This window comes from Sebastes fasciatus, chromosome 16, assembly GCF_043250625.1.
Source record: "Sebastes fasciatus isolate fSebFas1 chromosome 16, fSebFas1.pri, whole genome shotgun sequence".
NCBI classification, from domain to species: Eukaryota; Metazoa; Chordata; class Actinopteri; order Perciformes; family Sebastidae; genus Sebastes; species Sebastes fasciatus.
Window position 1 is genome coordinate 6,331,491 of NC_133810.1, and position 21,046 is coordinate 6,352,536.

At 37.3% G+C, this 21,046-nt stretch overlaps 2 protein-coding genes across 5 annotated transcripts; one reads left to right on the forward strand and one right to left on the reverse strand.

Annotated features, from left to right (window-relative positions):
• On the reverse strand, positions 1–12,356 carry cul5b (cullin 5b). 4 transcript variants are annotated; one of them, XM_074610548.1, is made up of 20 exons: positions 12,246–12,356; positions 9,267–9,376; positions 9,065–9,164; positions 8,194–8,370; positions 7,959–8,100; positions 7,341–7,486; positions 5,904–5,984; positions 5,415–5,508; positions 4,197–4,327; positions 4,007–4,114; positions 3,849–3,913; positions 3,626–3,758; positions 3,247–3,378; positions 3,009–3,132; positions 2,576–2,632; positions 2,246–2,421; positions 1,983–2,144; positions 1,686–1,804; positions 1,214–1,337; positions 1–1,042 (listed from the first exon to the last, which is right to left on the reverse strand). In XM_074610548.1, exons 1-20 carry the CDS (start codon positions 12,267–12,269, stop codon positions 848–850), a joined length of 2,400 nt encoding a protein of 799 aa, XP_074466649.1. In that variant the 5' UTR covers positions 12,270–12,356; the 3' UTR covers positions 1–847. The 4 variants fall into 4 exon arrangements, with proteins under 4 accessions (XP_074466649.1, XP_074466648.1, XP_074466652.1 ...); XM_074610547.1 differs by having other exon boundaries at positions 5,370–5,508; XM_074610551.1 differs by lacking the exon at positions 2,576–2,632.
• Positions 12,357–15,160: 2,804 nt separating this feature from the next.
• On the forward strand, positions 15,161–20,821 carry LOC141753032 (solute carrier family 35 member F2-like). The gene is made up of 9 exons (XM_074611339.1): positions 15,161–15,318; positions 16,137–16,242; positions 17,738–17,910; positions 18,085–18,212; positions 18,625–18,784; positions 19,134–19,290; positions 19,520–19,572; positions 19,655–19,809; positions 20,075–20,821. Exons 2-9 carry the CDS (start codon positions 16,154–16,156, stop codon positions 20,288–20,290), a joined length of 1,131 nt encoding a protein of 376 aa, XP_074467440.1. The 5' UTR covers positions 15,161–15,318; positions 16,137–16,153; the 3' UTR covers positions 20,291–20,821.
• Positions 20,822–21,046: the final 225 nt, after the last annotated feature.

A 21,046-nucleotide genomic window follows, 5' to 3' on the forward strand; every position in this document is an offset into this window, starting at 1 on the left:
TTTTTTTTATAATAAGGTGCTGTTTATTTAATCATTTCATTATTCACATCTCATGGTTCACTCTCCTAAAGCTTTGAATTGTCGTATTTACCGTGTGTAATACTGACCTCAGCCTCTTCTCCCAGGCTTCCTGCAGAAAAGAGGGCTGTCGCAAACATGATCAGAGCTCCGAGTTCGACTCCTCCTCTGTCCCTGGGTACGTTCGCTAGGGGGGGAAAACGGATTCTGGATTATAGCAATATGCTATTTTTCTACCCAGGGACAGAGGCTTGACGGGGTTTGGCTCTACGTCGTTGTCTGGTTCAGTCCTGCAGACTGTGAAGTGCTTATCTGGCTCTTTATACACACTGAATGTCCGGATTAAGTGTTTGATCACTTTAACTGTGACCGCAGAGCGTCAACAAACCAGCTGGCTCGCCATTTGAGTGAAGAGCGTTTTGTTCAGATGGTCTGTGGTGTGTGTTTGACGTGGAATAAAACCGGATATTTTGAGTTCCTCCGCTTTTCCTGTCAGCATGCCTTTTAGACTTGCACAAGCATCGAGTGTTGTAGTAGCCGCCCAGATGACACAAAAACAGACCATTAACGATTAACAGCCTCATCCGGACAGCAAACTAAAAACAGTTATAACCACTTGGCGCAGACTCCCACTGCAACTTTTTTATCTTTGTACAACTTGAAGGCAGGAAGTTTCTTTTTTTTTTTTTTTTAAATAGTCTTAAATTCACGCCTCCCTGCACAAGAATGGATTTTATTTTTAAATAGAGGACGGGGAGCCTGGAAGTATCCTAGTGTCCATCAGGCCTGATCCACTGAAACCAAAGTCAACGTCCCGATATGGGCTGTGCTATGCCATGTAGATGAAGGTGTTTAAATCGGTCTCATCCCGCTTTATGTACTTGTGATCTATCAGCCACTCGATCTGCTCCTTGATCATCTTCTTCTGTGGTAAAAACATGTTCTTTAGGATCTCCACCAGCTCCGTCTGCAGTTGGGCGTTGTTGATGCGCTTCCTCATCTTCATGATCTGGATTATGGCCTCCTGGAGACGGAGATGGGAAATACACACAAAGAACGATGTGAAAAATACGAAAAATGCAAAACAAATAAACTGTTGAAACTCCATGATGGGAAATGGAAGGTGAGAGCGTTTATTCCCAGCAGGTGGTGTTACATAAGAGAGGAGAGAGCAGCAGAATCTTCACATCCGTACCTGTGTTCTTAGTATCCTGAGCTGGACGATGCCCTCGTTCTCCTCCTCCCTCATTCGCTCTGTGGTGAGCTGCAGCCGACCAATCAGATTAATCTTCCCCCTTTTCTGAACCTTGGAGTTTTTTCTGTAAAGTTGAATTAAAAAAACATAAACAAAAGGGTCAATGTACAATACGGGTCTACAATTTTTAAATTAAAAAGGTACAGAAAACTTGATTTACAGTATGTGCAAAGCAAAAAATCGATTTCAAAATCGTAAAACAAAAAAAAAAAAAACGCGATAATGTGGTGAATCGTTTTTTTTTCCTAGTTGCAAGTACGGCATTTGTTTTGATTTGTTAAACCTGTACAAATTAACGTGAGAGGACGTTATCTCATGTTGCAAATCACAGCTGGCATGTTACAAATTTGGTGAAAGGGGTCCCAGAATCCAAAAGTACAATGTTCAACCTAACCATATAACTTTAACTTACATGAGAGAAAACTCCTGGTTGACGTAAAATAGTGTTCCTTCTGCAAAGTCTTTGGGTGAAGACACCACGGGGTCGTACGACAACACCTGCCGCTTGAGTTTGGGAAACGCCACGAGAGACTGGGGAGAGGGAGAAAGGCATGATGATTCAGAGGGAAAAATCTGATTAATAAAAACAGATTGAAAACAAACTACCTCAAATATTAAACTCTATGCTTACAGCACTAAGTCTGTGGTTCAGAAACACATTTGTGGCTTAAATACCAGTTTTATCTTCATTATTTTCCATTTTATTTACCCAGAGAGTGCGTCGCAGCTCGGCGTCCGGCAGCTCCGTGGCTAGCTTGAGGTTTTCAAAGCTGATCCTCTCCCTGGGCCTCTGGTTCCAGGCAAACAGCACCGCCAGCTGGAAGGTGGTCACCTCCAGGTCGTACTGGCCCACCTCGTTCTTAAAGGTTATCTGGAGGAATGACATTTTGTTTACTCCCATTCACAGCTTCTTTCACAGAGGAGCAAAAGCAAAACATCACTAATCGTTTAATCGTTGCAGCTCTAACTCACAATGCCGTTGGACATGAGGTGATGCCAGTGCAGCTTCCTGCCGCTGTGATTCTTCTTGTAGAAGTCTTCTACCTCTGGTATCAAATCTTCCAGCTCGGTAGGTAGAGAGACGAACACCTTCTCGCTGCTCCTCGACCACGCGCCAGCATTCAGGATCTTTATGTTGACCGAGTCAGCTGCAAGGGGAGCATACAAAGACTTATCTTAGGTACTGAATGACAGCTGCTTACAGTCAGGTAAATTGTTGGCAGTGGCGGGTAAAATTGTCAGGCCATCCGCCACTTTGGCAGACAGGGAAAACGCAAGCGATGGGAATAGAGAACTGGTTACCATGGTTTCGTAGTTGTCCGATTCCTTGGCATCTCATGCCTCCGTGTCTGCCGATTCCTGACGGGGAACTGAAGCTGTTATCTATGCTCTCTTCAAAGCCACCAGACACCATTCACAAAAACAGTAGTTTCGGTCTACCACTGCCTCAATCGATTAGTTTGTTTTTGTTATTGTGTGACTTTGGTGTTTTAAAGGGTTTGTTCAGATTCACCAAAGTCCCAAAATAACACAAACAATCTAACCTAACGGCTTCAGTTCCCCGTCAGAAAGGGCTGTAAAGCGGTGAAAATATTCTAAAAATAGCGTACACTTAAACTGATATTGACTTTGTTAAGCCATCTACTGTAGGTAATACACTGACTATGGATAAGTACCTCATACAAGCCCACTTCAAAACACCCGAACTATCCCTTTAAGTAGTTCTACATCTTACCTGGTAACGCCAGCTTGTTATGTTTATGCATTTCTTTGAAAGACTGGTTGAGGTCCTCTGACACCTTGATGTCTTGAAACATCCTGGCCAGCTTGTTGACATAGTCAGCTGGCATTCCTACTTCCTGTTAGGAAACATGACATCACAGATAGACAGGTTTTTACAGGTGAAAGAATTACCATCTTAAGTTTATGTTTCTGATGCAAAATAAAAACAACTTCTTCCTCTGAGATCTCACCCTGAGCCACTCCACCATGTTCTCCTCTATCTCGCTGTCTGCTGAGATGTCCAGGATGAGTCGACGGGTCAGGTGGGCTTTGTGGTAGCGCATGAACACGTCTTTGTTCTGGACATACTTCAGCACCAGCAGCTGCAAGGAAAAAGCACACAGATGGTGACTGAAGCTCAGATTAAAAGTTAAAGGGCAGGCCCATCTGCGTTTTTTTTTTTTTTTCAAATGGAAAATACATAAGAAACACCACTGGGAAGCTACAGAATGATATAGAAACCTTAAAATAATATTAATAATAACAATGGACCCGTCCTTTAAGTTAGCCCTTTGTGCCACCGTGCAGGCAGGGCTCATAACAACAACATAGAGGTTCCATGAAACGTACCACTTCCTTGAGCTTGGCCTCGATCTCCTCAGAGGTGAGCTTCTTGCTCAGTGGGGTCTTCCTCAAGAGCATGTCGCAGTAGTTGGCCAGCAGCTCTGGACACTTGGACTCTGGCTGAGTTTTCAGACCGACCCTGTAAACACAGGAGAGGAAAACCAGTGCAGTCAGACATCATCGCCTTCAGCAGATACTGAATGAATTACATACAGGGAGCGTCTCTCACCCTTTCTGCTTCAAAGGAAGTTCTAATTTAAATATAGTGGCGTCATTCACGACAGCTTTATATGCCTGCAAAAGACAAAACAGGACTGGGATCAGTTAAAAACATGTTCCGACAGGTGTATTCTTGTGAATGGACAAGTTGGTAAAAGTTGAGCTGACTTTGTCTCGAGCTGTGAGGAAGCGTGGGTCGTCCTGAAACGCCTCTTTCACCAGTCGGCTGAAGCGGTTAAACAAGGTGAGCAGCTGCTCCACATATTTCTCTGAGTCCTGCGACAAAGAATAGGAGGTGAAACCAGTCAATGTGATGAAAGTTCATTCTGGAATCACTATATGTGTATGTGAGACTCACAGAGGTGATGGTCTCTGCTGTGGCCACCATATCAGCCAGGCCAGCGCTCATGATGTGATCCTCCAGGTCCTTCAGCATGGGCTCGATGCCGCTGGGCACTTTGTCCATGAGAGAGAACATGAGATGCAACTCTGTGATGAGGGAAAAGAAGAAGAGGTGAAGGAGTGTAAGCAGCATTTGATCTGACGTACTGAGTGCTAAGCTTTTATTTGGCAGCTGCATTATAAAACTAGCATAAGATGAGCTGCTTTAAAATCCATTACTGTGGACGCCCTTTGTCCATTTGAGCACACACCTGAACATACACAAACACACAAACACAATGATGAGTGGTTTATGCAGCCCAGAAAGCGAGCAGAAGCCTCAATTATAAAATTTGAATCATGAAAATGTCTGGAACAAAAATGTTGCATAAGCTTGTTTTACGCACCTGTCACCTGCAAATTTAGACTGTGTTTTATTTGATTATTGTTATTATAGACAATATTTCAGAAAAAAAAAAAAGTTATATTTCTCCTTATTTTGGTATCTGTACTGAAATGTATCGCCACTAGTATCAAAACCTTTTTAGAGTCTACCCCCTTAAAATGTGACTGATAATATACGAAATGGAAAAACTATAATCTTCATTATTTTTCTTAAAAACTCAATGTTACAAATGCTGGAAGAGGAGTGGAGAGAAGATGGCAAAACATGCACATATATTCTGGAAATCTCCCAGCTAGGAGGTCAATTTTGGAGTAAAATATTTGCATTACTTGATAAAGTATTTGGTTTCCAGCGCTATAAACATTGAGTTGCAAAATAAAATGTGTACTGTGCATATATAATTATAATAAAACAATACTCAAAGCGACTTAAACGCTACTCTGCAGTAGCAGCAAAAATAAATAAATTCTGGTCTGGTTGCCCTAAACACAATGACTACTATAACTTTAGCATGTATTTGTTTACATTTTGGCAAATTGGCACCAATAAAAGTATGCCGCACTCTCTATTAGCAGTTCCTGTTTGCAAAGTACTCATGGATGTACAGACAACTATCACTGGATTACTTTGATACTGAATAAACATAAAAACGTGATGATTCTAAGGCAGGTTCTGCAACAACACATGGACGTTCTACAGATGCTGGACAGGGAGGTTTGGTCAGGGCTATCTCCTGTTGCAAACCTGAGCTGGCTGTGCCTTTGGTGGGAGCGGTCCGGCCGTACTCACTCTCTGTCTCATTTCGTTTGATCATGCCTGGACACTCGGCTAGGATGGTCTCCTTGAATGACGTAACCAGTGCGTTGACGCAACACTCCATTAACTGGGAAGACAAACAGAAGAGGAAAAAACAATTCAGCAGAAATACGTGGGAGATGCGTTAATAATGACATAAAACATTTTGGGAATGTGCTTAATTGTTTTGTTTCTGAGATCTCATGTCTAATTTGTTTGTTTAAAAACAACAACTTGTGGTTTTAGGGGGAGTTTTGTGCCGTAACTTTTACTTGACGAACAACAGTTAATCTATTCACCCAGCACAAATAGGTGGATAAATATCAATATGTTTACTGTATGTGGAGTCCTTCTGAAAATGAACATTACAATTTGAACTAAAAAAAATTATAAGCTTGAAAAATAAGTGATTAAAAAAAAAAAAAAAATACTTAACTGTAAAATTACAACCAGCAAAATAAGACATTAATGTGTAACACTCACTGCTTGTACAGAGTTACAGTCACGTCTCGTCTCCAGGTATCGCAGCGCACGTTTCTCCTCTTCCCTCAGCTTCGAATCAGCCTGGTGCAAATACACATTTATACACATTAATTACTTTTCTAGTCTTCCGACCACTCAAAGCGCTTTACACTACATGTCAGCATTCACCCATTCACACACACTTTCACACACTGATGGCAGAGGCTGCCATGCAAGGTGCCAACTTTGCCAATCAGGATCTAATCTAAATACTCATTCACACACTGATGGCACAGCCTTTGGGAGCAATTTGGGGTTAAGTGTCTTGCTCAAGGACGCATCTACATGTGACCCGGAGCAGCCAGGGAACGAACCACGACCTTCTGATTAGTGGACGACCTGCTCTACCGTCTGAGCCACAGGCGCCAAGATCCAGAGTTGCGTAATATATTTTCAAATTAGTTACAATAATGTCATTACATGGCGTTAGAAATCACTGTGTGCTGTGTTGCTAGAGATACAATGAATGAAATGTGTTCAAATGATGAATTAATTGATGATTGATGATTAAATGAGATACATATCCTTATTTAAGCAATGTTAATTTTTAAGTTCTGGAAACACCTGCGCTGTTTACTACTGAAATGCTGGTAGGTTTTTATTTTCACACCTCTGGTGCTTGGACCAGCTGACTTATGTATTTATGAAACCAATACTATGAGAACAAAAAGTCCAGAATCCCTCCTCAAAGAAGGACACATTCTATAAGAGGATTACTTCAAAGGTTTTATGGAAAAGCCCCCAGAAAAAAATCTCCAGGGAAGAAAAAGTTGTTGAAGTAACAGGATTTGATCTACACTACCTTACATAAAGCTTAAGCAAACTGTAACTGAACATTTCTGTCCCATGCTGTGCTTTAACAGAGACAATGCTTCAGTTTAGTTTGAGTAAGAGAAATCTAACGTGAAGAAGACAAGCACAGCAGCGGATCACGCTGGCTGTTTTCTCTTCTCTCTCGATTTCATCCAACTGGCTTATTGTCAAAACAGGGGAACAGGAGCCTCAACAGAAGTCTCAAGTTTCTGCTTCGTGTTGTAAAATGCAACAGTAGGACAGCAGGTATTTATCTTTGTTATGAAGAGAACTGAAGGTTGTTTTTCTCTCAGTGTGAGCAGAGAGCAAGCTGGGAGCGGAGTGATTACAAAATGGTGCAGAATTGCTGCTATTTCAGCATTTCAAACCTTTCATGTCTTCAACTGACTAGCAAATCTATTTTCACAAGAAGAAATGGGCTGCCATGTTGGTACGCAGTATCCAGTTCTTCTTTAAGCCCTTGAAAACTTGCCTCACAAGTGTTTCTCTATAACATTAAGTAGTCGTGACTAAACAATCAACATTAAAAACATCTTACTGGTAAACACTCTAACTTCTGCTTGTACATCCATGAGTCATACTCACATATTTCATGTAGTTTTGGACCCCGTTTTGCTGCAGGTAGGCGGGCGCCTGTGTTCTGTAGAACCTCTCAGTAGAGTCCATATACGCCTTCTCAAAGTTGTCCCTGTAGATCTGCAGCTTGTCGTCCGGGTTGGAGCACAGGTTCACTGCTCAGAAACAAAAACACACCATCACAAAGAGATATGGAGAGGTCAACATGTGTCTGTAGATATGTAGACAGATGTGTAGTCTTAGACCCTTTTTACAACTGGCATTAAAATGGGGTTTGGGTGATCGGATTGCTAATCAGATAGTGCTTGACCACATGAAAGTACAGGTGTAAATTCAACCAAAACACACTGAGAACGGATTGTGATATGGGAGGCATCGTGACCACATTGAACACAAGTGTAAATGCAGCTGCATTTTCAATCCACATACAACAACTACATGGGTGGAAATACGGTATACTAGGGCGTTCTGAGGACCATTTATTGGGCTACGGAGCTTTAGTAGTAATCAACAGCGATTTATTGTACACAAAATCGATACTGAATGTGGTACACAGAATACACTCGTGGTCCTATAAGCCTCACGAAGTGCAGAAATTCGAACAACAAAGTGACCTGCGTTTCTCACCGTAGGACTCTCGCACTCCGATGACCAGCTGGGAGTCGAAGGCCTCTCCCAGCCTCTCAGCGTGGACGAGCTTCATGGCGCTGTCTTGTAGCCTGTTTTTGATGTTGGAGAAGATGGACTCGTTCCACGTGTCCAGCATCAGCTGAAGAGACAGAGACACAAAGTCAGGATACAATGACGGTGTACAACATGTTTATCCATTTGTGTTTAACCCATTCCTGCTCCTCCTCCTCACCTTGCGGACGATGCTGTCCTCCACGTTGGACTTCTTGTTGCTTCCTTGTTTGCCCATCAGAGTGATCTCCAGCTGACAGAAAGGCTTGGGCAGGATGTCACACTGTGTGAAGAACTTCCTCCACTCCACGATGTAGGCCTTCAGCAACGCTGTGTCATCCTGGTGACTCAACACCCGCTAAGAAACGGAGGGAAACACAAATTGACAATTCATATCGTTTCTGTATTTTATTTAATTGTATTCATATTACTTTTATATATATATATATATATATATATATATATATATATATATATATATATATTTCTAAATTCTGTTTTATTTACCCTTTTTTAAATGTGCCTTAAAAGTGCCTTAAACACACATTATGTACTCTGTATCTATCATGTGTGGGTGAATTAATGTGGGAGGCGAGACCACAGGGATAAAAGTAGCTGTTGGGAATCTGGTGTGTGAATTTATTTTATTCATTTATTTATATTTCTATATTATGATTTTCTTTAATTTAAAATGTTTGATTTATTGATTGTTTTTTATTTATATTTCTTTATTATCATTTTCTTTTATTTAAAATGTTTAATTTATTGAATTTTTTATTTTTATTTATTCATCTTTCTTTATTATAATTTTCTTTTATTTAAATGTTTAATTTATTGATTTTTGTATTTATTTACATGTCTTTATTATAATTTTCTTTTATTTAAAATGTTTAATTTTATTATTATTATTATTATTATTATTATTATTATTATTATTATTATTATCATGACTAAAATAATCTAAATGACACACTGACAGAAGATGAATAGTTTATAATAAAACAGCAACAGCATCAGTTACTGGTTTGCTTTGTAAAAACAAGGACACTTACTGCTTGTGCTTGTTTGATGAAATCGAGGATGTCCTCTTTGAGGGCCTGGTGGATCTTAGCTGGACCTTTGTCATCCCACAGGCACACAGCATGGACGTCTCTGTGGAAACAACGTTGGAGGGATTAACTTTCTTAACAAACTGACCTATACCTGTTAGCCTTTAATATCAATGATGCATCAGGTTCATCACGGTAAACTTACGAGAACAGGTCAAACCACTGCTGTTTGGTTACGGACTCCTGCCGTAGCAGCTTCAGTACGATGGGACGCATCAGGTCCCATTTGTCCTCAAATTGAAGGGAGCCTTTGTTCTGGAAACAGACAGGAAGGAAGTGAACTACATGATTCAAACTGTTCATCAGCTTTGCTGCCAAGATAAGGCTTTGTTCATCAAACATTTGCAACATCAACAAATATTAAAGCAAAACAAAATATCACGGTAAGTTAAAATTAGGCATGGGACAATATGAAAATGTCATGTCACCATTATCCTGGCCAAAATAATTGTGATTTACGATATTCTCCCGATAATCATCAAAATATGCTTAAAACTCTCACTTTACCTTACGTTTTGTTAAGAAACATATTTTTATTGCATCATAGAAAAGGCACAGAGAACATCCTTTTGAGTGTAAAACAAAACAATCAAACATCCTTAAATAAGGTAATCATACTTCATAAGGTCCCCCTGCATAAATAGAGGATAAACAAAATTAAACATTGTGTGAGCCTGTTCTTTCTTACATGATAATTCCTGTATTTTTAAATCCGGCCCTATTTTTCTTCTCTACATGATAGCGAGCTAGACAGCTTTTCAAAGTCACTTCTGACGATATTCCCAATTATCCCGATAATGGAAATTCATCACCATCGATTTATTGTGTTTTTTATCACGATCTGCATTTTCACGATCACAATTTTTGCTTTTATTAAAAGTTTAATAGCGGTGTGTGTGTTTCAACTCGCTGTCGGAGGGAAGAGAGCGCAGAAAGCGCAGCTTGTACCCGACCCGTGCATTGATACTGCAGAAAAACGAGTATTGAAACCGATTTTGTCTGACAAACTACAGTAAGTATCAGTACAATGAAATGCAGTTTAGTACAAAGCAAGCAGTAGCAAAACTGTGAATAAAGAAAAACTAATGTACAGAATGAATAATAGACCAGTGGGGTAGTGATAGAGAGAAGAGATGTAACTGTGATATACATAAAATAAATTAAACAATGTAAATCAGTTATGATGTGTCAGTGTGTAACTATGATATGAACAGAACCTAATAAACAGTGTGTACACATATGTGTTCCCTTTAAAGCGCTGCATGTTGACTGAATTTAGAGGTTTAGGGTATCAGGTGGTGGTGTAAAGTATAGCTACATAACTGGTCTAAAACATGACAAACTGGCATATTAAATCATAATCTACCAGATGTGAACATTAACCAGAGGAACATGAAAGTGTGCAGGATTTTTGAAGAGTGTGTGATTGTCTTCATGTTGGTCAGTGGTGGAAGAAATGCTCAGATCGTTGACTTAATGAAAAGTATCCATACTGCAGTGTAGAAATACTCTGTTACAAGTAAAAGTCATGCATTCAAACTCTTACTTTGGTAAAAGTACAAACATACTAGCAGAAAAATACACAACATAATCATTATACAGAATATTATATGTTATATTACTGGATTATAGTTATTGATGCATTAATGGTAAAGGTGGAGCTAATTGTAATAATTGTATTTTGTATTCTATATTGTAATTGCTAATTGTAGTAAGCTGGGTAGCTCTGAGTCAATAAGGTTTTGTCTTAACCTATAATAATTCGTCAGAATTTATTTGTTGATTATATTTTGTATTATTAATCAGAATCTACAAAAATAACTAAATCTATTAAATACATGTAGTGGAGTAAAAAGTACAATATTACCCTCTGAATCCATGTAGTGGAGTAGAAGTATAAAGCAACAGAAAAGGGAAACACTCATCCTATAATAATAATAATACTCAATAACTCAAAAATTGTACGTCAGTACAGTACTTGAAAAAACATACTTAGTTACATTCCACCACTACATTTTAGTCTATGAACCCTTATTAACCCAAAACATGCAAACAAAATAGGAGAATATTCCAGCATGTTTTCAATGCAAATCCAATTGTAAGCATGATAAGTATTTTCTAAAATCATGTTTCATAATTCTAGTGCAGTGAAGTGCTTTATTTGTTCTTGTTTCAAGATACATTTTACATTTAAAACACTGCACTAACAAGGTTTTTTTTAAATTTGTTTAAATAAATAAGATTTTAAATAATGTTTTTTTTGGACCCAATCATAGCCAGAATTGTCCTAATAAAATTGTTTTTGCTCTGAGACTACTGAACATCCCTTTTAATATTAATAATTATATTTATTTATTTTTTATATATTTATTTATTGATTTGCACATATATAAAACTGCAGAAAATACAGTAAATTAAAAAAAAAAAAATGTGTCAGGAGAGGTCAAGAAACCAAAGGCATGACAGAACAGAATAGAGATAAGGATAGTAAATGAATGCACTGGGGCATTGCCTTTCCTGCACATACTGTACATATAACTCCTATTTTTCCATGCAAAAGTCTTGCGTTTTGACAGCAATGCAATGCAACCTGTGTCTCCTACAGTAGCTGTGTCACCTCCCTTTATAACGAGATATGAATGATGACACACTGCCAATAGGTTCCTGTCAAAGCTAAACTTAGTGAGCATGATAGCAGCTGAGGATTGAATGCACAGTAACTGCTGCAGCCTTTATCATGTCTTTAAGGTGATGGTTCATCTGCAGATTGCTGCACCACTGAAGTGACAGATGATATGAGATTTATAGCTAGCGTACATTATGATTATATATATATATTAACACACATTAAGCCATCAATGCATCCCCCTATCTGCCATCAGTGCCCTCTGTTTCTCTGTTCCCTTCATATCTAGTTAGCATTGTTGTAGCTAAATCAGTTATAAGTAGCTAGCTAATGCTAACCAGATGTAATGTTAACAGCTCCTCTGGTAAAGTCAACACTGACAGGTGTTGTGTAATGTTCCTTAAGTCTGGGGCTAAACGCTAACATCACGCCACGCAGGTGACAACGCACTTTTAAGGGGCGTTAAATAGAGAATAATTGAATTGAACTGGCTCCTACCTTTAGCAAATTAGACGTCGCCATATTCCCCTCAACTTATCCTCTCGGGAAATCTCGCGAGAACTCCGCACACACAGCGTGATTAACCTTATCACATCACCCTGACTCTTTCTAAATGTAAATAAATAATTAATAGAGGTGTTTAAACGTTTAATACATTGTGTTAATTTGTTTGTTATTTTGTTTGTTTGTTTATTTCCATTTATTTATTTAGGATTTATTAATAATGAAAAGAAATGATAAAATAACACACAACATAACACCAGATATAAAAATACAAGGAGATGAAGAAAACTGTTAAAATTCAGTTTTAACAGTTTTCTTCATCTCCCTGTATTTTTATATCTGGTATATTTTTTTTGTACTTTGCACTACTAACTTTTTTACTGCATAACATGTTTTGCACCATGGAACTGTGATGCTGGAAACTTGATTAACGTTATCACATCCCTGACTCTTTCTAAATGTAAATAAATAATTAATAATAGAGGCATTTAACAGTTAAAAACATTGTGTTAAATTGTTTACTTATGTCCATTTATTTATTTAAGATTTATTAATAATCTAAAAAAATTATAAAACAACATAAAAACACAATAATATAATTGACAATTTTTTACGTTACAGCAGCAAGTTATCCAGGCATTGTACAGGAACATTAAATACTCTGTAAATATACATATCAACACTAGAGATAACTATCTATAGTATACACAATATAAAGAATATATTGGAATACACTATAAATATACCAGACTACTACAACTATCTTAGAAAATTTCAACATAAACATATAATAATAATATTATATATATATATTATATATATATATATTTTTAATTATTTATTTAATTATAATTATAATTATAATTATAATTATAATTATAATTATAATTATATATATATATACAAGATTAAAATGTGTTTACACAACATGTATTTGTTAGTAATAAAAACAGAAAAATACAATATTCTATAATAATATAACGCTCTGAAAGGAGACATTCTGCATAATGAGTACTTACTTTAAGTACATTTTTTAATGATAAAACTTATGCACTTTTACTTAAGTAACATTTTGAATTCAGGACTTTTACTTGTAATGGAGTATTTTGACACTAATGCATTTCTATTTTTATTTAAGTAAAGAATCTGAATACTTCTTCCACTACTACTACTACTAGGCTGTGACCACATCCAGTACTATTGCTTTTCATCATAGTTTTTATTAAAAAAAAAATCTTTTATCGACCTTTAGTCCACTCTCAGAACAACTCGTAGGCCATATGGAGTAAAGCAAGAAAACAGTATTTGCACAGATTCAAGGACAGTTATTGTTTCTTACAATCAGTATGATGTTTGTTATCATTCTTTCTCTGTCTGGTCCTCTCGGTCAAATGCTTTCTCACACAAACAAGAAGGATTTTAACCGTCACATAAGGAAGAAACAAGGGCAGTTTATGTAAACACTGGTGGTTCTGAAGGTTGAAATATGGAAGTGAAAAATGTTGTTAGAGAATTGAAAAGCTACTTGAAGATTCAGTTTCAAGACACATTTGCTTGGTGGTGGAAGAAGCACTTAGATCCTTTATTTAATATCTCAATTTAGAAAGACTCTATTGCAAATAAAAGTCCTGCATTCAAAATTGAACTTGAGGTAAAGTATTAACAGCAAAATATACAGAAATAATGAAAAGTAAAAGTACTCATTATGCAGAGCGGTTCCTTTTAGGGGTTATTACACTGAGCACTTTGTCTTTACCTGTATTCTTTTAAATTTAATTTCTGTTTCCTGTTTTCTTTTAATTATTATTATTATTATTATTATTATTATTATTATTATTATTAGTATTATTATCATTATTATTGTTGTTATTATTATTATTATTATTATTGTTATTTAATATATTATATTATATTATTGGCTCAGCTGTTTGAGGCCAAATTTAACTGCAAGTGTTAGGCATTTTAATCTTTAGCTATGCATACATATTTTATAAGATGGTGATATGTTTTATATGTTTTAAACTGTAACGTAACAAGTACAATAAAACATACAATATTTCCCTGTGAGATGTAGTGGAGTAGGAGTATAGATAAGCATAAAATGGAAATAAAAGGAAATCACTGTATCACAAAATACTCTACTTGAGTACAGTACTTTTCATATAGAATACAAAATAATAAAATAATAAAATAAAGAAAAAGAGTGATCATACCAACAAGTGGACAGTCAGAAACAAGTAGTATTTACATACAATGAAAAACATAAGGAAAATAAATTGTCTAACACTTTGATTTACATATTCGAAAAAGGAGTGAGAATAAGTATACATGTATTTAATCCCACCCCTTCTCCATAAATCAATTATTAATTATTAACCAGCTTCCTTATTGAGCCATACATATACTCTAATTAAATGTTCCTAAATTTGTCTAATTATAACTATTATTATTTATAATTATTCTAACTATAATTATTACCTTTAATCAGTGTCATACAGAAATATAAATTAATTACTGATATAATTATCCTTATCAAAATATAAATTCAGTTAAATAAATGTGTATACCTATCTATCTATCTATTTATCCATCTATCTATCTATCTATCTATCTATCTATCTATCTATCTATCTATCTATCTATCTATCTATCTATCTTAACGTCACAGCTCTTAAAAAGGTGTAGTGGAGTAAAGAGCACAATACTTCCCTCTGAAATGTGTTTATGCTAAAATAGCATAAAAGGAAATATTTATTTATTAATTATTATATAAGTCAAATACCTCAAAATTGTACTATTAATTGTAATTAATGCAGTTTTCATTCCAACACTCATTCTCATCAGCACCAGAAGCAAGTTTGTCTGCGCCGTGCTGACGTCATTGAGCTTTCTTTCTTTTTTTGACCAATCAGAGAGCATGGAGGGCGGGGCTAGACAGCACGAGTTAGATTGACTTGGTCATAAGGTGAAGTTGGTAAAACGTGGATGGTAGTCTGGTGTGATTCCGACAAACATGAACTTGGAGAGTTTTCCCACACTTGTCATGACTGAAGAAGAAAAAGAAAACGTATGTACACTTATGTATTATTTGTACTGTATCAGAATAGAGCTTGTTCTTGCGTTACGGTTGTTTGTAGTTTCGGGAAGTCGAATGAATGAGTGTAGAACACAGCGCACCAGACTGCAATGAAAAAAGCGACAATTTAATATTGCTTTGGTTGTTGCCAATCGTTCATACCTATTTAGACAAAATTAAACCCATAGTATGAATTAAGAAGGGCTATATTAAAATTCGGCATATATTAAATCTTGTAAGTATCATAGTTGAACATTTCCAAAACATGCTTACCTGTCCACTAATAGCACCAAATGAAGTCTGTAAATCAGCACACCAAACTGCGTTGAAAAAAGCGACAGTTTAATATTGATGTACTTTTAACCAGTCATTCATACCTATTTAGACATAATTAAACACATATTACAAATTATTAGGGTCTACTTTCTAATTCGGCATTTGTTTAAGCTTGCAAGTATGGCTATTATAGTTGAACATTTCCAAAAACGTGCTCACCTGTCCACTAATAGCACCAACGCCTCTAATGTAAACCAAGGCTGTAAATCAGATAATGTTAAATACAGTGCTGTGTAGACTATGCCGAATTGTCCAGCCTAGAAATAAGGCAAAACAGGTTGTCCAGTTTGGACACTATTTTGTCCTATTTATTGTGGAGCATGAGTTTAGTGATAATCATATGATGAGCCCTAATCAGTCACATGAGGTGCATTACATTCCTGTGGAGATTTGGTACCATGTGAGTCTGATGAAGACAGTGAGCCTTAGAGACACTAATTCCCCCCTAAAGGTTTTTTAATCTTAATTTCTAGGTTTAGCTCTCAGAGACATGGAGGGGCATGCAGAGGAGAGACTGTGTGGGAAATGGAGGGTTACCTGTGGTTTGTACAGTTACAACTTGAGGGATGTCTTCACATGGTGAGTACTGATGCAGCTGACTAGTAAAACTGACATTTTCACAAAAGACATTTTGACATGTCACAGAAGGAAAAGCACAGTTGTAATAAAAAAATAATGATTGCTGCAGTCAGTTACAGGGTCCTGGTATTGTGCATGCTGGCTCACCACCATGCTGCCATGGCTTAACTTATAATAAATAAACAGATTTATTGTTAATGTTATTAGTAACACTTGTGCTTTCCGTACTGTGACAAAGTAATGTCTGCTGAGAAAACAGCACAGAGTCAAGTGACCTACACACACACCATGTATTCATTATGCTGCACTTATGTTCATTACTTTGGTATTTTACATTTCCAATCTGTTTTGCTCAGCCTGTAATTCTTTTAAAAGTGTAAACAATGTGAATAATGTAAAAGGAAAAAAGGTACCACTTTATAATATCCATAATTTATAATTGGTAAATGAATTGTTGGTTATTTTACTGTTAACAAACAATGACATGATAATTAATAATGCCTAATAATTATTAGTAATGCTATAATTTGTTATTTTATTATTAGTTTGTGTTATGTGAAATAATTCGTTTATAATTTATATATTGTATCATAGCTGATAAGATAACTCCACAAAATTTGACGGTGAGATGTTTTATACAGAGGCAGATGAAGATTGTCAGCCTGTCTGGTTGGGTAATTGAGAGTTGTTAACAAAATAATATCCTATATATATTCTTATATCTCACCTTAAAGACAAATGTACAGGTTTGAAGAATGTTAATGTAAAATTAAGTCAATAACTGCAATTAAAAAAAAAAAAAAGTGGTGCACTTGGTATAACATTATTCGAAAAAGTTGCTAATCTAATAAACTATTTCTGTCGCAGCAATATTTTGTTCAGATAAGTTGGAAAAGTATGTTAAATATGGATAAATTAAACTATAATATAATGTTAACAGACATATATAGTGTACAAAACCTCTTATTTTTCTCAGAATATGCAGAATTTTGAACCTGGCTTTATCCAATGTTCACATTTATGTTCTGGAAATGTATGCAAAATTAGCCCATATTTAATAAGATAATGCCTCATTTGCATATTTCATCATAACATATCAGAAAACTTGTAATACAAAAATAATTGTCTTAATGTCAGTAATCAACTGGGGAAGTTTCATGGTGATATCATTAGTTAAATTGTTTTTACCCTATCCACCTGTAGTGTCTCCCCTTAACACCTTTAGTGCCCTCTAGTGGTTTAACTTGTCACCTTGTAGAAGTGTATTCCAGGATGTGTTGGTACACCGTGACATCACTGTTGGGTGTGATTACAGGTGAGATCTGACCTCCCCCAGGTGAACACTGGAATGTAGACTGACTTGTAAATTGAGAGTTTTGTCACCAGGCTCCCTCCTCCCTTACCTCACCGTCACAAGTCCAACAGGTGGGGCTGTTGTGTTGCATTATTATACATACACAGGTGTTGACCCATGATGCTCTCCCCGACCCTCCAGGCGTCTTCTGAAGACCATCCTCATGGGGCAGGTCTTGTCCCTGCTGATCTGTGGGACAGCGGTGAGCTGTCAGTACCTTGCCAACGCCGGGGTGGAGACGCCGATGCTGCAGAGCTTCCTTAACTACGCCCTGCTGCTGCTCGTCTATACGACCATCCTCATCACCCGCAAAGGTCAGCACTTGTTTCAAAAGCTCAGTTTCTGATTAAGTGATCAGAAAGAAGATTAAGTGTTTCAATTCTTTCGCAGTATTTATATAGAACTTAAACCTGCTTTACAATATAAAAGCCATGAAAATGTCATTTCTTACAATATGGGACCTTTAATTAAACTCTGTGTTTCTACAGGTGACAGGAACATCCTCCAGATTTTAAAAACCAAGTGGTGGAAGTATTTGGTGATGGGTCTGGCAGATGTGGAGGCAAACTATGCAGTTGTGAAGGCCTACCAGTTCACCACCCTGACCAGTATACAGGTACTGTAAGAGGAAACCATCATGATTCACCAGTTCATTCTTTGATTTTTGGGTTGCTGGAAAAAAACGTAATAAATAATGATTGATATATGTGACTTCAGAACATCTCTGACTACATAAATGCTGAAAATCAAACATTTTTACCGTATCAATTTAGATATTTTCCAAAGTAAAAAGTCCCTAGAAGTGAATTATTCAACTTTTTCCCTTGGTCTAGTGTTAAAAAAGTTAACAAAAATCACAATAAATCGTAATATCGAATCACAATACTTGTAAAATTGCAATACTTAAAAATCGCAATACATATCAAATTATCAAATCAGCACCCAAGTGTCGTGATAGTTATATAGGTGAATCATTCCAGCCCTAGTCCATATACAGTTATTCACTCTGTTGTTACTGTGTGTTCCAGCTGCTGGACTGCTTCGTGATCCCGGTGCTGATGGTTCTGTCCTGGTTCTTCCTGAAAACCCGCTACAGGCTGGTCCACTTTGTAGCCGTGACGGTGTGTTTGTTGGGGGTGGGGGCCATGGTGGGAGCCGACATCCTGGCCGGGAGAGACCAGGGATCCAGTAAGTGACTCTTTATTTCATTGTTTATATATATATATAAAGTTCTGAAACTTAATGTGAAACGTAAACAGTTTGTTGAGTGGTATCTAATTAATGAAAATATAAAAAAGGTGAGTTATTGTGTGAACTTTATAGCACAAAATGACCATAATGTCCATGGAGGTTGATGGGAATGTTGATCAATACCTGATTAATCTGTTAGAAGACTTTAAAACTAAACGTCAGGATGTTTCCAATCCACCATCACGGCTCAAATACCACTTATTTATTATCGTCCACTTAAAAGGTAAACGTAAAACTGTCATATCTCTAGTATAACTGCCCCTGTTTTCTGTCTCTCTGTGTGCAGCCAGGGACGTGGTGCTGGGAGACGGACTGGTCCTGCTCAGTGCCGTCCTCTACGCCGTGTCCAACGTGTGCCAGGAGTACACGGTGAAGAACCTGAGCCGGGTCGAGTTCCTGGGCATGATGGGCCTCTTCGGGACCGTCATCAGCGGCTTACAGCTGTGGGTTACTGTTTAAATCCCTCATATATTCTCATTTATGACTTATTACATTACATGAGTGTAAAACATGGAGTTAACAATGCTGCATCAGCTGCATTTATGGATGTGATTTTGAGCTCCTGATGCTGATTTGAGCTTTGGCAGCTATTTTAGATTTAGTCTTTGTCTTAAGACGAAAACACTTTTTAGTTTTTATCCTTAATAGTGCTAACTTTGCTTGTTATCACAGAGTTGTACTGGAAACTCGAGCGGTGGCTGCGATAAAATGGGACGTTCACATTGGTAAGTTAACTTTCTCGTCTTGTTAAATTAGAGTGTAATGATGACTGTATCTTACTAAAGTGTGTTTCGTTGTGTTGTGCAGCCGTGTGGTTTGCAGTCTACGTCCTGTGTATGTACACTCTGTACAGCTTCATGCCCGTAGTGGTGAAGATGACCAGCGCCACGGCGGTCAACCTCTCGCTGCTCACCGCCGACCTCTTCAGCCTCTTCTGTGGCCTCTTCCTCTTCCACTACACAGTGAGTGGGATCAGAACATAAGGCTCTTCAGGATATTGATTTCACATTTAATGGGATTGATGAGCCTGTTGTTGCTCTGAAACCTGTTTAAAAACCTTGTTTTAATGTTGTGAGCCTTTGAGGAAATATGCATTCTTATGTCATTCCTGGAGAAGTTTATGCAGCTCTGTTTTCGTCTCACAGCAGCAGGACGTTTCCTAGACTTTCTAATAAAATAAACAATAAAAAATGTCACTAACGTGTGTATCTGGTGTCTCATCCTCAGTTTTCAACGCTGTACATCATCTCGTTTGTCGTCATCACCGTGGGTTTCATCATGTTCAACGCCGTTCCCACGTACTCGGCTTTACCGGAGTCCGGCTCCAATGAGGACGACGACCCCGGCGACGTGATCGCAGAGCGCACAGCTGAGAGCTCCTCGGACCGTTTACTGTCTGCAGGCAGAGACGCCGAGACGCCGGTTGTTGTGGCTGCGCTCTGACTCAAGATTGAAGAAGGTAGCTGGATAGACTGCAACACTCAGAGGTGTGTTTTTACTCCGTTACAGGTCACTTTGAAGAGGACTCTCGTTTTAACTTTGACATTGTTACACAAGAACACGTTTTCTTGGCACTTTGCATTTTGAAGGAAAATGCAGTTGTTACTGTTTCTGACATCTCGTTGATTGGCACATTTTTCATTCCTATTAATGTTACGTCATTTTTTTAAAGAAGATATTTCTTTATTAACAATGATCAAATATGTTACTGCACGTCGACAATGCACTGCTATTTATTGTGCCAAAACTGAGATTAATATATTTGATATTTTACAAAATACATCATCCACCATCATTGTTTTGATTTTGAACACAATCACTAAGTTGTATTATTGTTACGCTATGGTGCTGTTACATTGGGTGATCTATCTACCAGATAAACTGTAAGTCACATGGCTTTCTTTGCCGTGTGTAACGCAGGTTAACGTGCAGCAGGAGTTTCACTTTTTTACTATTAAATTAATTTTTATATTGTCTTGAGTCTGCATCATTTTTTCAATTTACACTTTTAATGTGTCTGTTTGGTTGTTCTACGTCAGTAAGTGAAAGGTAGAGCGGTCCCGAATACCACTTTTTGGGCTTCGAAGCTTCGGTGAGAAATATTCGAAGTAATAACTAATAATAATTCATGTTGAATATGAATAATGTTGTGGGATTATTACTTATTTCATGGGCTATTTTGGGATTTATACTTTATTT

What these genes read in the sequence shown, in the direction of transcription:
- cul5b (XM_074610547.1), bottom strand. Translation starts at nt 12,269, where the DNA reads ATGGCGACGTCTAATTTGCTAAAG. An exon ending in CAGCAGAGACCATCACCTCT is followed by an intron (nt 4,115 to 4,196) that starts GTGAGTCTCACA and finishes TCTTTGTCGCAG; the next exon opens with GACTCAGAGAAATATGTGGA. An exon ending in ACATGGTGGAGTGGCTCAGG is followed by an intron (nt 3,133 to 3,246) that starts GTGAGATCTCAG and finishes GTTTCCTAACAG; the next exon opens with GAAGTAGGAATGCCAGCTGA.
- LOC141753032 (XM_074611339.1), top strand. Translation starts at nt 16,154, where the DNA reads ATGGAGGGGCATGCAGAGGAGAGACTGTGTGGGAAATGGAGGGTTACC. An exon ending in TTGAGGGATGTCTTCACATG is followed by an intron (nt 16,243 to 17,737) that starts GTGAGTACTGAT and finishes CCGACCCTCCAG; the next exon opens with GCGTCTTCTGAAGACCATCC. An exon ending in CGGGAGAGACCAGGGATCCA is followed by an intron (nt 18,785 to 19,133) that starts GTAAGTGACTCT and finishes CTCTGTGTGCAG; the next exon opens with CCAGGGACGTGGTGCTGGGA.